This window comes from Arachis stenosperma, chromosome 6 (genome assembly GCF_014773155.1).
Source record: "Arachis stenosperma cultivar V10309 chromosome 6, arast.V10309.gnm1.PFL2, whole genome shotgun sequence".
Taxonomy (NCBI): domain Eukaryota; kingdom Viridiplantae; phylum Streptophyta; class Magnoliopsida; order Fabales; family Fabaceae; genus Arachis; species Arachis stenosperma.
The window spans coordinates 140,216,267-140,230,419 of record NC_080382.1 but is presented as its reverse complement, the minus strand read 5'-3'; the positions used below and the strand labels follow the sequence as shown (position 1 = coordinate 140,230,419).

Sequence of the window (14,153 nt, the reverse complement as noted above, 5' to 3'; positions counted from 1 at the left end):
TCATCTGTTTTAAACTTTTCACCATGGTGAAATACAAATGTCATAGGGAGACCTTCTATCTGCAACCAAAACAACAACACACTAAATTATTGAAAAAGAAAAAGAAAAATAAAAATAAAAATAAAAATAAAACACACATTGTTCTCAACTACAAAAATAAAAATAAAACACACACACATGCAGCTATATAGAGCACAAACATTATTCTCAAATGTCAGAAAACAGGGTCATTCATGTCACAACGTAAACCCTAAATCTGAACATATTTTTCAAACTCTAACATTAGAAACAGTAACAATGGGTTTCCAATGATCATAGATACACGTTAATAAGGAGACAAAAGCACAATCACTTTCAGAAAATAACGAAAAAAAGTAACCTACCTCTCACGCAAGGCGATGGTGTACACTCTTTGCTTGACCAACGTTGTTGCAAAACTGTCACCTTCAACTCCAACACAATGTCATCGTCGGTCTGCGCTGATGGTTGCCGTTCAACGCTTCTTCTTTGTGGAGGTGAGAACCAAAGAAGAAGGATGAGATTAAAGAGATGTTTTGTTTCGAGAAGAAGGATGGTATGGACTGGAATGAAACAGGGTTGAAAAATAAAGCGTTGTAAATGGTGACTCAAACAAAACGACGCTCTTTAAGCTTTTACTGACATGTCACACTAACGGCCAGGTAAGCAAATAGTCATGTCGTTAGTCATATAATAGATGGAAGGACTAACGTGACCATTTTTAAATTTTTTGGGAATGATTTTGATTAATTTAATCTTTCGGGGTCAATTTAGAAATTGAATAATCTTTCAAGAACCAATTTGATTATTTACTCATAGTTTAATACTTTGATGATTATGTTCATATATGATAATAATTAAATATACATCCACAAAACAAGCATAATGCCAATGGCGGAGCTTGAAATAAAATTTGGGGGGGGGGGGTCAGATAGAAAATAATTGTAAATATATTTTTGATATGGATCCCATTTAAGATAAGCTCGTCTAACCCCATTTCTCTGATTTTGGTGATATTGCCAAATTTGAAACCTTCTTCCAAGGTCTCGTTTGAAGAAAATTATGGTCAAACTAATCAGATGCAACTCTTTGAACTTTTAAAGATTGTATCTACAGGTGTTGATATTGTAAAAGTTATATGTTATCCTTCTTAAATATTAACCTTCCTCTTAAAAAATGCATCAATTCATTGAACTTTCATGATTATTTTATATAAAAATTTGAATATATATCTTGTAAAATATGTAAAAAAGAAATTAGAAAGACAAATATTAAAATTTATAATATTTATTGAATTTTTTTATCAATTTATACAAATACAATAGTATCAATACTTATTGAATATTTTAATATTTTTGATTATATAAAAAATTAATTAAATAAATAATTAAATATAAAATAATATTAAATTATATAAATAAAAAATACCTAATTTTTTATATTTGAACTCAAAGGTAGAGGAAGTGTTGCTTATTGAATAAAGAGTTGCGAAATGCGAATACACTCAATTCAGTCTAAATTCAACATATTTTGAATGTTTAAAACTAAAATTATTGTGCAATAAAAGTAAGAGATGAAAATTAAACTTTGGTATTTTAAGTTATAGTAAAATATTTGAGCCCATTTAACTATTTTTTTTATTTTTTAAAAAAGTATTACTAATTTTTTTAATAAATGTTTAGAACCATGGCCTCCTTTGTCTGAACTAAGTTCCACCCTAATGCATAACTAATATCTAAAAATATAACTTTAAAATACGACATAAGAAAAATTAAGAGAAAATGGTAATAAAAAGATTGGTATTATATACGTACATAATAGATATAGTAAATAAATACGGACAATAATACAGTAATAACAAAAGAATAAATAGTTAAATTTATTCTTGAAATAAAAAATATCATTTTTTAAATTAATCTCTAATTTTTTTAATTAAATTTATTTTTTAAAAATTTTAAATAATTTCATTATATATTCAAGTATTTTTTACAACTAAACTAAATTAAATTGACCCAAACTTAATAAAAATTATTTTTATTACATACAATGTATACACACATGTTTCACTAATGCAAATATATCTTTCTTCGTCTTTGCGTTTTTTCTTCTTCTTTGCGTTTTTCTTTCTTCTTTATGTGTTTTCTTTCTATCGTCGTTCTTTTATTATTGCTGGTGTTGCAAAAAGAATTATGAAAAAATGAAATAACAAGAAGAAGATCAGGGTGAGCACGGGTAGCGGGTACCCGATTACGCACCCGAATCCGAACCAAACCAATCAAATTGGTTCTAGAACCGACGGGTAATCGGGTCCAACCCGAACCAAACCAATGACATTTGCTGATGATTGGTTCGGGTATCGGTTTTGGGGATGCGGAACCCGAACCAACCCGTATACCCGATCATATATATATATATATATATATATATATATATATATATATATATATATATATATATATATATATGACTTTTTATGTGTTTTCTAACTCATAACGCTAATCCTATCTCACTAATGTTTAGATTTTAATGTGTTTTGGTTTTAACTTCTTTCAAAGATTATTCACTAGACTTTTGTATTTAACTTCTAATATTTCTATTGCACTTTTATATTTTCATTAGACAAGATTATTTACTATTATTATGTTTGGATTTTGATGAGTTTAGTTTTTAATGTATTTCGTATTTAATATGTTTGCATTATTTCTGTTGATGTTACATGTTTATTGTATTTCTTGAATTTTTAAGATAAAAATTTGCCAATTTAGTTTTTTTTTTTTTTATGAATTTCAAAGTCATCAGGTACCCGCTACCCGAACCGAACCAATCCGCTCTTAATCGGTTTGGTTTGGTTCGGGTACAAGCACAAAAAAACGCAAATCCGAACCAAACCAAACCAATTACTTTTTGATCGGTTCGATTCTAATTTTACCTTGAACCCGAACCAAACCGACCCGTGCTCACCCCTAAGAAGATGAAGAAGAAGCAGTAGAATATAAGGAGGAGAAAGAGAAAGAGTTTTGAATTATGCAAAATTTATCAGAATAAAAATATACCGAAAATTTCTTAACAAATACACATAAATTTCTTAGTTTTTATACTGAATTTTTGTTACAAAAACACAAAAATATCTTTTTTAATATTGCATTTTTTCTTTCTTTTTCTTTTAGTTGAATGAATGTAGATTCATTGTCTTTATTATTCTTGTTAAGAGAGTAAAATAAGAAGAAACTTGAGAGGGTAAAACAAGAAAGAAAATATGAATAAGAAAAAAAAAGAAGATGATGATGATAAAAAAGAAAAAGAAGCAGTTGCAAGACATAGAGTAATTTATCATAGCCTAACGCAAGTAGTTATGGAATGATTAACACTTTAGTACTATGACATCTCATTAGTATGTTAATGTGCAGAAATAAACGGATAAATTGTGTGTTTTTTGGTTGGGTTGTAGATAATATTCTCCCTCACCTTTAAGAAGGAAGGGTTGGACCCTTCATTGTTGTGTTGAGTTTTGAATTATGGAAACTTATTAGAATGAAAATATACCGAAATTTCTTAACAAATACACATAAAGTTATTAGTTTTTAACTGAAATTATTTAATGATTGCGATACGCAAACTCAGTTAGAAAACAAGCACACAAATAAGACTGAATCATGAATAACAATACATCCAAATTAATTTTAAATCAGACAACGTTATTAATATGACAAAAATTCAACGATAACGGTAAAGAAGATGACGACGACGATAATGATGATGACGATATAATAATAACGATGATGATGATGATGAAGGAGGAGGAAAACGAATGAAATTAGAAAAAGAAATCAATGAAAAAACAGAAGAGGAGGAGAAGGTAGTGATAAGGGTGAAGACGATGATAATGAAAGAAAAGAAAGAAAAAAAGAGAAGACAAAATAGCAATTGAGATGTTAGTAAGAAGAAGAAGAGACAGAGGAAGAGGAGAAGAAGGAGAAGGAAACGGGAAAGGAGGAAAAAATGGAAGAAGAAGACACATTATTTAAAAAGTAATTATAGTAACTTGGTTAGATTTAGTTAAGTATTTTGCTTGAATGTATAATTTTATTCGATTTTAAATTAATTATATTAGTCTTTTCATCACTTTCGATACTCAAGACATCAAAGTTTATTAATATAGTATATTAGGTAAACATTAAATTAAATACTAACCAAGTTTATAAAATTAAATTAAATTAATTTTAAATTAAAAAATTTTAATACTTTAAGATTTTTCTTAATTTAAAATTAATTTAATCTAAAGACTAAATTTATTATATTTAAATAGACATTTAAAATATCAAATGTGTTATAATCAATATAATGTCGCTTAATATATTATATTAATAAATTTTAATATTATTAACAATAAAAATAATAAAAAATTAATGTGATTAATTTAAATTTTTTAAAAATAAATTTAATTTTAAAAAATTTTAAATATCCATTTGAAAAATAAATACTTTTTAAATTGAATTCAAAATTTCGCTATTTATTCAACAACAAAATAAAATAAAACACAGCTGGAGCGGGTAATGTAATAAATGAGCGCCATGAGTAGAAGGTTACGTGCGTTGAACTATGTATGACTCTGACCACTGGTATGCTTTTGGATATATAATAAAAAATTTATGAAACAACTATAATATAAATCAATTCTTTTTATTTTTAATTTTAATTTTAAATTTTAAAAAATTAAAACAATAAGAATTTTTTTTATAACAGACTTATTTTTTAATTAATTAATGATATTCTTAATTAATTTCTTAACAAAACCAATTATATATACACACTATAAAGTCTAGAAGTATATGATTTTTTAAAGGATTTAAAATTTGAATCGTATTTTATATCTAAATCTAATTTCGTAGGCATAAGATTAAAATTTTATTTAAATAAAAGAATTTATTATTTATATTTTTCTTTAAAATATGAGGTACTTATGCTTTTGCGGATTATTAGGAATTTTTTGACAAGTCAACAAATGATGAGTATTTTCTTGTTGATGTGTATCTTTTAAAATTTAAATCAACTAGGAACTAAAACTTTTTTTTTAAATCTGATTTTTACAAACCCAATCTCCGTTATCTGTAGTTAAACTTTCCTATGTAATTGGTTAAATGTAATAACTAAAGGTTTTATTTATAAATAAGTTATTTAGTTCAAAGTAATTTTTTTTTTGGATTAAGCATATTTATCTATGTTCTAAATTTTTTTTAGAGGCCAAACATTTTTTTCCACGTCTTAAAAAGCGATTATTTTTTCAGATGTTAAGCTCTTTAACCCACAATATAAGAATTAATGCAGTTCAATTTTTTAAATGCCAAAAGGTAGAATTAAATATTTTTTAATTATGATCCTTATCTCTTTTTTTTAGGTTTGATCTATTTTCTTCTCTTGTTGGCACCATTTTCATGCCTCTCGATCTTTCTTTCTTGGACCTACTCTTAACAGTTCAAGTCAAGACATGCTTTATTCCTCGGTGAAGAATGTGCAGTTAACTTTACATGAAGTTGATAATTGAGAATCGTTAGATAAAAATTTAGTCAAATTATCTAACGACTCTTGATTATCATCTTCATGTGAAGTCGAATGTACCTGAATTTCAACCTATTCCTTAATCTTATGGCAAATATTTTTCGACTCCTATATTTATTTGTGAAAATATTATTTATATACTAATTTAATATTATAAAAAAAATTTATAAATAAAAAATTAATTAATTTAATATTATAAGATTTTAAATTAAATACATCTTTATATTTTCTTACTTGATTCCCCCTTACGTCGCCTGATGTTAGCTTCAAATATCCAGTCGTATATTCACCAAATGAAAATTTTGTGTGCAAAGATTTCTTCCACCAGGTTTGAAACAGCCATAGGTTCAGTAACCATTTTATTGCCTGGATAATAAATTGAGAAAGAAGAGTAGTAGTAGTGTAGATTAGATGTGAGGAAGTAAAATGTGGTATGTGCTGAAGAATTTATAAGGCAAGTTTCTTTTTTCATGAGCTCTTTGGAATGCTACCTTGCTCCATGTTGGTCGTAGTAGCTGGACCAGCATGGTAAACAAGGATTGTCAGATGAGATTCTTCAACTAGAACTATCAAAATGGGCCTTCTTGGACCATCATTTTTGTCACTACTTGCATGCAATATAATGCTCTTTGGAGATGTAAGAATTATCTGATCCAACTTCATCACAAATCCCTCCATAAATCTAGAGAGCATACGCTTACAGTTATGTAATCTCAATATCATCTCAATATTTGTAATCAGTAGTGTGAGGGATTCGCATCTTTTGTAATTTATAGTTATTAATTAATTATTATTAATATTTTAATAATATAAAATTATATATTTTTTAATAATTAAATATTAATTAAATTTTAATAAAAATACTGTCGTAATTCCTTTTTAACTTACTTTGTAAAAACAAAAGTATATAAAAAAGTATTGGCTCATAACATCAAAGATCTTCACAAAAGTAATTCTATCTTATAGTGTAAGGTTCAGTTTGGTTAACTAAATTAATTTTTTTAATAAAATAACTTAAACAATAAATGACTCTGTTAAAAGTAATTTATAAATAAGTTATTTTGTGTTTAGATTTTTAACACTAAAAGTGTTTATTTTATAGAAATATAATGAAAAATAGAAGTATTATGAGAGAAGTTATTTTTTTAAACTTCTCTATAAGCTTCTAAATAACTTCTTAAAAAGTTGCAATTTGATTTTGAAAACTACACCAAACATTAATACTACTACTTTTCATAAGTTAAAAATTAAAAAAAGTTATTTCTAAATTTTTTCAAACGGACCCTTAGCCAGCTCATCATCATCATTATGCCAACAAGAGTTTAATTTTTTTTTTTTACAATGAATTTAAAATTTAATTCATTCATAAAAAAAGCACTTATATACAAGAGTTAGTACACATATAAATCAATAAAATTTCGATTTCACTACGTTACCAATAGTATATCTGCCAACTTCTGCCAACTCTTATTTATAATTGTGTTTCATGGAAGTGTGTTCGTAGATGTGTCTAATAAAAATATCTTTTTTATAACTGTGTTTAATAGAAGTGTCTTTATAAATATATTTTCTGAATGTGTCTCTTTATATATGTATTTAAAATATATTAATTATTAGACACATCTACGAACACACTTCCATGGAACACAAATATAAATAAGAGTTGGCAGAAGTTGACGGATAATATATTAGTACCTATACTTTTCCATAAAATTTATTTATTAAAAATAATTTAATATTTATACTAACTAATTACTAACCAAAATTGCTAAAATATACTACTCCCAATAATTTCCGAAATAATATTGATATTGACCCAAAATGTGTGTGACAAAATGATATTTTTCCAATCAAATTAAATATTATAACAATGTAATCAAATTTAATTTATATTTATAATCAAAATTCACAGATAATATAATCATCAAAATACGATCGAATAAAGGTATAAAAATAAAATACAATAGTAGCTAATATTTTTGTGTTAATAAAAAATTATATAAAGTACCAAAAGTTGATGCATCAGAAATATGTAAACATGAAGCAAACTAATAACCACAGCAGAGAAAACAACAAAAAGACCTTCAAAAAGATAGAATCTATTTGACAAAATGACCAAACAAAGGAGATATACTCTTAGAATGGCTCTAAAGATCATATTTAATTTCAACACAAATTTTTTGTAAACATAATTAAAAGGAATAAAATTTTTTCATCCATAAAATCTAATAATTTATTTTAGTTAGTTGAGTTTTTTTTTTATGTTATTTTTATCAAAACGATGAAAAAAAAGGAAATAGGTCTAAAGAGCAAAGTTTGCATTGATTATTTTCTATCCATCTTTCAAATAATTATTCCAACTCAAAAATTAGATCAAATGTACAAGTCATTTATCACTTATAAAAACCAATGACTTTTTTTTTAATTATTCTTGTTGAACCAATAATATTTTTTAGGTGTTTTTTCATTTTCTTTTTGGAGTAATTTTTTTCAATATCTTAACCTTTTAGGTGCAAATGTTGTTATTTACTCTAAAAAGTTTAATTATCTTTTTGGTAAAAAATATTAGATTTTCATTACAAAAAATTTGAATTCTTCATATAAAATTTTGATTATTTTAGTACTTGACTATTTCATTAAAAAATATAAAATACAAGTAAATATATATAAATATGTAGTGACTTATTTTTAATATTCTTAGAATTTTTTTTTTATAAATATAATATCACTTTGATTGAAAAGTAGCATACTTTATAAGAAATACTAATTTGGCACCTAACATATTAAGCAATACAATATTTGGATTAAGGAAGTTGCATTGTCATACTAAACCGTATATATATAATGCTATAGTATTTTTCACTTTAACTATATTTAAAAATGTGAATATATATATATTAACAATACACTAAAATTTTTTATTTATTTCTATGATCATAAGAGGTGAAATATGACCACGTCAAAAATAAAAAGATAAAATATGATCATTTCAAATTTATTTACAAGATATAATTTGTAATCAATTTAGAGTCATGGACAGAAAGATTAACATCTTTTTTAATTATATCCAATCACATTTTTTCGAAGCTTGTTTTTGGTTAAATACGTGCCTTCTATATTATATTGGACTAGTTATAGGCTTATAGCAACAAGCAATAAGTGGAGAGATTTAAATTGCATTCTCCCTAAAGATAAAAAAACAAAAAAAAGATAAGGTACTTAAATTATATATTAATTAAATTAAAGTGGAGAAATTTAAATTTGTCCACATTGACTCAATATAATCGAAATCCTAATAGAATCAAATCAAATTAATTACAGTAACGGCAAAAAATTATAATTAGCCATCAAATTAAATAATTATCAATCTTATCTTACAAGATCATAAAAAATAACCACTTTTTAAATTTATTATTTAAAAATGATCTAAGTACATAAATTATAAAAAGTTTTTCACTTTAAGTGATTAAAATTAAATTGATAAATAAATGAATGAAAATATATAAAAAAAACATAGAAAATAAAATAAAATGGGAAATAGTATGAATGTATTATAGATTATTAAATTATAAATGGAAGTGCCACGTGTGAGAAAGAAGAGTGTTATTACTTATTATTAGTTAGGAGTGAAAGAAAGAAAAGAGAGTGTGAGAAGAGGGTGAATGAATGAATAGAATTAGGGAAAGGACCCCACAGAGAAAGGGTTCTACTACTAATATAACAAAAACAAACAAAACAAAGACCAACAACAAAACACACGAATAACTGGGAATCTACAACCCCTCTCCACCTCCACCCCCCACCCCCTTCCCTTCCCTTCCCACTACACACAATCCAACCCCTTCTCTCTAATCTCTATCTATCTTTCTCTTCCTATATATATAAACCACATCTTCATCACAGTTACCTACTTTTCTTTTTTTATTCTCTCTTTTTCTCTTCTCTTTCTTCAAAAAACCCACACTGCCACAAAACTCTCACTCAAGCGGTTTCTTGTGACGGGTATGCTCGGAGCTTTGTCACGATGGCGATAGATGACTGGATGAAATTGGCTATGGCAGACGACTCTGTCGTTGCCGACCTTCTCGTTAAGATAAAGCACTCTGAAGGCAAATCGCTTTTGACGTTGCCGACGCCGGTGCTTCCAAGCTGGGGAGCTAGAAAGAGGCGGAGCAAGCTTGAGGCCGCATCTCGCGCCGCCATACTCGCCGCCGCCGCCGCCGCCAATTCTTCTAGGAAGAAGGACGAGGTATTGGACGAGACGGAGGAGGATTCTACCAGATGCAGCCCTACGACTCCGCTTTCTTGGAACGGAAGCGGCGCTTCCCCTTCCTCCGCCGCCGACGGTTTTGACGACTCTAGAAGCCCTACTCACAACAACACCACCAGATCCAAGGTTCTCTCTCTTTCTCTTTCTCTCTCTCTCAATCTCCCTCCCTCTCTTCTATCTCTCTCTGTTTTGTTCTGTGTATCAGAACTCAGAATCGTGTTGTTCTGACCGAAATGTCCCTAAGGAAGCGCGCGAAAATCGTCGGGGCTGATATCGGCGGCTACCGGCGGTTTACAGCGGTTTCATGTAGTGATTGGAACATTCTTTCCTTTGGAACGACGTTTTCCTTGCGTTTTGACTATTTTGCCCTTCGTCTATCGTCGAATCTACATCTTTATTTCTCTGTTTCGTTTTCCTTTCTCTCTTCATATGGGAGAACCCGAAGTGTTTTCGGTTCTCCCCAATCGTTGCATCGTTTTGTGTCAGTTGCTGACGGTTATATCCGTCATCTTGCAATTTTTTTCTGTTAAAATAATTTTCCCCTTTTTTTAATCTTTAAAATGTTTACTTAAATATTTTTTTTTTATCAATTTTTCTGATCGCCGATGGCGCGTTCGATTATTTATTCCCTTAGGTTTTCCTAATTATTTTAATTTTTAACTTCTTTTAATCCCGATTTTCTTTTTTGATTTGACGAAAATACCCCCGGATGCATGCGGCGTTTTTTCCGTGTGCAGGGGGAGAGGAGAGGAAGAAGAAACCGGATTCACGTTTTCTTCTCGCCTCTTTCTGTGGTCATCTCAGCTGCCACCGATGTTTCCGTTTGATTTGACCGAAACACCCATGTAGACCTGTATAAGATTCCAGAGGCCCTAGTTATAATTTATAAAAGGAAGTTAAGAAAGTAATTGAAAAAAAGGCCGTGTTGTTGTACTGTTAATCGGCCATTCTCAGAAATTTCCCATATTTTTCCCGGTTATTAAATTGCGAAAAAAAAAAGTAGTGTGTTTTGGTGAAATTCCGAAGTGGAAGCCTGGGCATTTTAGTAATTACAAATACTGGGGGCGGGTAAGTGGGACCCTGTGACTTAGATGGAGATGGGTCCAGATATGGAAAGAAGAAAGGGTGGCTTCGGCGATGGAGATAGGTTAGATAGGTTCTGCGTTTCGTTGAAGTTAGTGTCGCTTATGCTTTATATAAGGAGAGAACATGAGGGAAAAAAAAAAAGGAAAATCCTCTGCGACATGGCTCAGTGGATCTATCTTTTTGTTTCAATTGTTAAATGATTTGATCTATAATCTAATATAATCTCAATTTCTACCATCTCTGTATAAGGAAAATCTTTTCTGTGTTTATTATAAATTGAGAATTATATAGATATTGGGTTTTTTTTATTTTTCGGGATTCCAATTCTGGAATGGTGGTGATGGTGTTGGTGTGAGGGAAAGGGGCAAGATGAGAGACGCACATCACATCGTCACAGTTTGTAGAGGGGTCCAAGCGTCTTTCAATAAGCGGTGCAACTTGGACCATTGATTTTTGTTTTTTTATTATAAAGTACAAAAACTCCATATATTAATTCAATTAAATATATATTATAAGTATCGCTTTATATTTAAAGCCGCTGAGTTGGGAAGAAGCCATTGGAGCGAGGTTGTTCACGAGATCTTAAATTGAAGATCAGTGAAACCTCTCAACAAACCCCATTGAATTCGGATTGGATTGGATTGGGTAAAAACTAAAAAGGATGATTTGGGAGGGGGTTTTGTTGCAAAGAATTTCAGAATGGAATAATAATGAGGCACGTGATGATAGATCAAGTCACGTGTGGACTGAAAAGAGGAGCGCGTCACGTGCCACCGCGTGACGGTGGACTTGCAGTTGCATCACCTGGTGGTGGTGCCATTAGGGTTTTTTAGGCGGTTCGTTAGATACAAGAGATGAAGGATGTGATGTAGGTTCATTTCATTTGCCTTATAAGCTGAGCTGTATCCTAGCTTCGATTATATCTGACTTCTTTGTCCTATTAGTCTTCTCTATCTCAGGAACATTTGTCTAATTGTCTTTCTAATGATTTTTTTTTTCTTTAATTAAATATTCAAATATTTGATCTTCTATTTTATAATTATTACTAATTATTAGCGGCAAGCGTCAAGTAACGTGCTTATCTTGCAAGCCGGTTTTCTTAATTCCGGGGAACCAGAAAGTTCGTTGTCTCTTCCTAACTTTGAAGAATTCAACGTTAACTTTCTTCCTCCTTTTGCGTTGCTTGCTTGTAGTTATCTTTGTATGATTTAGCCGACAAAGTTGGTTGGTGACCTCCCTTTATTTGGTTCCTTTGTGATTTTGGAGCTAATATCTTCTGATGATTGAAATTTTCAGGCTACTGCTACAAGTGAATATACAAGCAACTCTGCATCCAACAAGAAGTGTAGAAGGAGAAAGGTGAATCTAGTTTGACAATTGTCTTTGACTTTATTTCTAGACTTTATATGGGAATCATGGTCAATGGTTTCTGGGTTGACTTGTTCAGAGTTCCTTCACTTTCATCCATTGCCTCATGAAAATAAATTTATTCTGTGTACTCAATTTGTTCTGTATACGGAGCCAATATCCGACGGTAGAAAAGTGTACGGCTATGGTTGTTCGGTGTACAAGACTAGATGAGTAGGCATAATACTATTTTTTTTTCAATGAATAATATATGTCCTTGTCATGTCACACGTGTGTTGTGTTAACTAATGACTTGATTTTGTTTCATCTTCTAGACGTTTTCTCAACTTCAAGAAGAGGAAAGCTCCCTGCTCCAGGAAAAAATATATTTAACAAAGGTATCAACGTGATTTATCTTTTTCCTCCATTAAGAAAAGTGATCTTTCTGTTTCGCGGCAACTGGCTTGTGTGCTAAGTGCTTCTTTTTCTATTCTAATATAACTCCCAATTTTGCAGGAGATTGCAAATGTCAGTGCATCTTGTAAGGCACAGAGAGCTAGAAACGAAAGCCTAAAGAGAATGAAGGTAAACTTCAAATGTCTTAATCTAAGATCCTATTCATGTTTAATGCAGTAATTTTCAGATATCCCAATAGCTCCTTTCTTTTGGGGGGGATCTTCTTTGCTTACCCCAGTCTTTGGTTTGTTCCCAGCTTGACTTGGGTTCAGCACCTGATGGATTGCCGCATCCAAATTCTGACCAACCCAAATGGACGGCGATAACTTCCAGTGCCGCTCAAGGTGATACTGATACTCTTCCGCAACCACAAACAGCAGAATCAGCCAGGAGTGTTTTCTTGGTACCAGATCTAAATATGATGCCGTCCGAGGATGATTCTTACATGGACATCGAACGCGGGATGAGTTGAGAAATGCCACCACGACAACAGTTCATCCTCCATCATGCTGGACTCCCGAATGTTTGAACAAGCTGAGAAACTCCCTGTTTGAACAATTGTGGAACACTGTACAGGCCAATAGTTTTTGTGAGGCTCTAAATAATAGCAAAATTTAGAAAGGAAGTCTTGAATGGGACAAACAAACTTGATCCGTCTGCCAGCTCTACTGAAGGAAGAAGTGGCAGTCATGAATTAAGTTGTTTTTTTTTTTTTTTATAATTCTTTTTTTCTTTGTTAGTTTTAGAATTAGAGGGCTATATAGGTGATGCTTAAGTAACAAGTTCCTTTATTACTAAATTTCATATGGGGTATTTGACCTCTTTGCATTTGAAATTTCAAAACATTTCAACCATATAAAATGTATCATTCTTTGTAGGTCAAATATTTCGGTTTTATTCGATGGTTACACTTAAATTATCCAAGTTCATGTGTCATCCGTGAGATATAAGGATGTTTTTTCGGTGTGAGATATTAGAGGATAATTGACCAACAATGAAACATGAAGTGCCGTGCAATTCACCAATCATCAAGAATACCATCTAATAAATGAGAAGAGCAAGAACACAAATTAGTTGGACAACACAACTATTTATTGTCTTGAAATGTTTAAACAACCAACTTTTGTATCTTGTAGATAGCACTCTACCTCTTAGATAACTTCACATCAGAACACCAACTCTTATCACCTATAGAATGAATTTGGTATAAATAAATGTTCCATTTTTTAAGTGTGCTGGCTCTGGTCTCTTAGCTCTATTATTGTTAGTTGTGCTGGCGCTGGCCTCTAGGTTCTTTTGCAGAGGTGGAAGATTTGCTTTTCACATAATTGAAAGCCTGATCGTGTTGGCAAAACCTTATCTTGAGATTAAAGATTTTATGTGAAAACAAATCTTGCAAGTTTTTGCCAAGCTCAGTTGG

General features: G+C 30.1%; 1 protein-coding gene across 2 annotated transcripts; it reads left to right on the top strand.

The window, feature by feature from the left end:
* The first annotated feature begins 9,311 nt into the window (after positions 1–9,311).
* Positions 9,312–13,933, top strand: LOC130935950 (uncharacterized). Of its 2 annotated transcripts, XR_009068008.1 has the most exons (6): positions 9,312–9,970; positions 12,227–12,289; positions 12,378–12,511; positions 12,613–12,675; positions 12,794–12,862; positions 12,990–13,097. XR_009068008.1 is itself a non-coding variant. In XM_057865891.1 (5 exons), exons 1-5 carry the CDS (start codon positions 9,599–9,601, stop codon positions 13,203–13,205), a joined length of 783 nt encoding a protein of 260 aa, XP_057721874.1. In that variant the 5' UTR covers positions 9,313–9,598; the 3' UTR covers positions 13,206–13,933. The 2 variants fall into 2 exon arrangements, 1 of the variants encoding a protein (XP_057721874.1); XM_057865891.1 differs by lacking the exon at positions 12,378–12,511 and having other exon boundaries at positions 9,313–9,970; positions 12,990–13,933.
* The last annotated feature ends 220 nt before the right edge of the window (positions 13,934–14,153 follow it).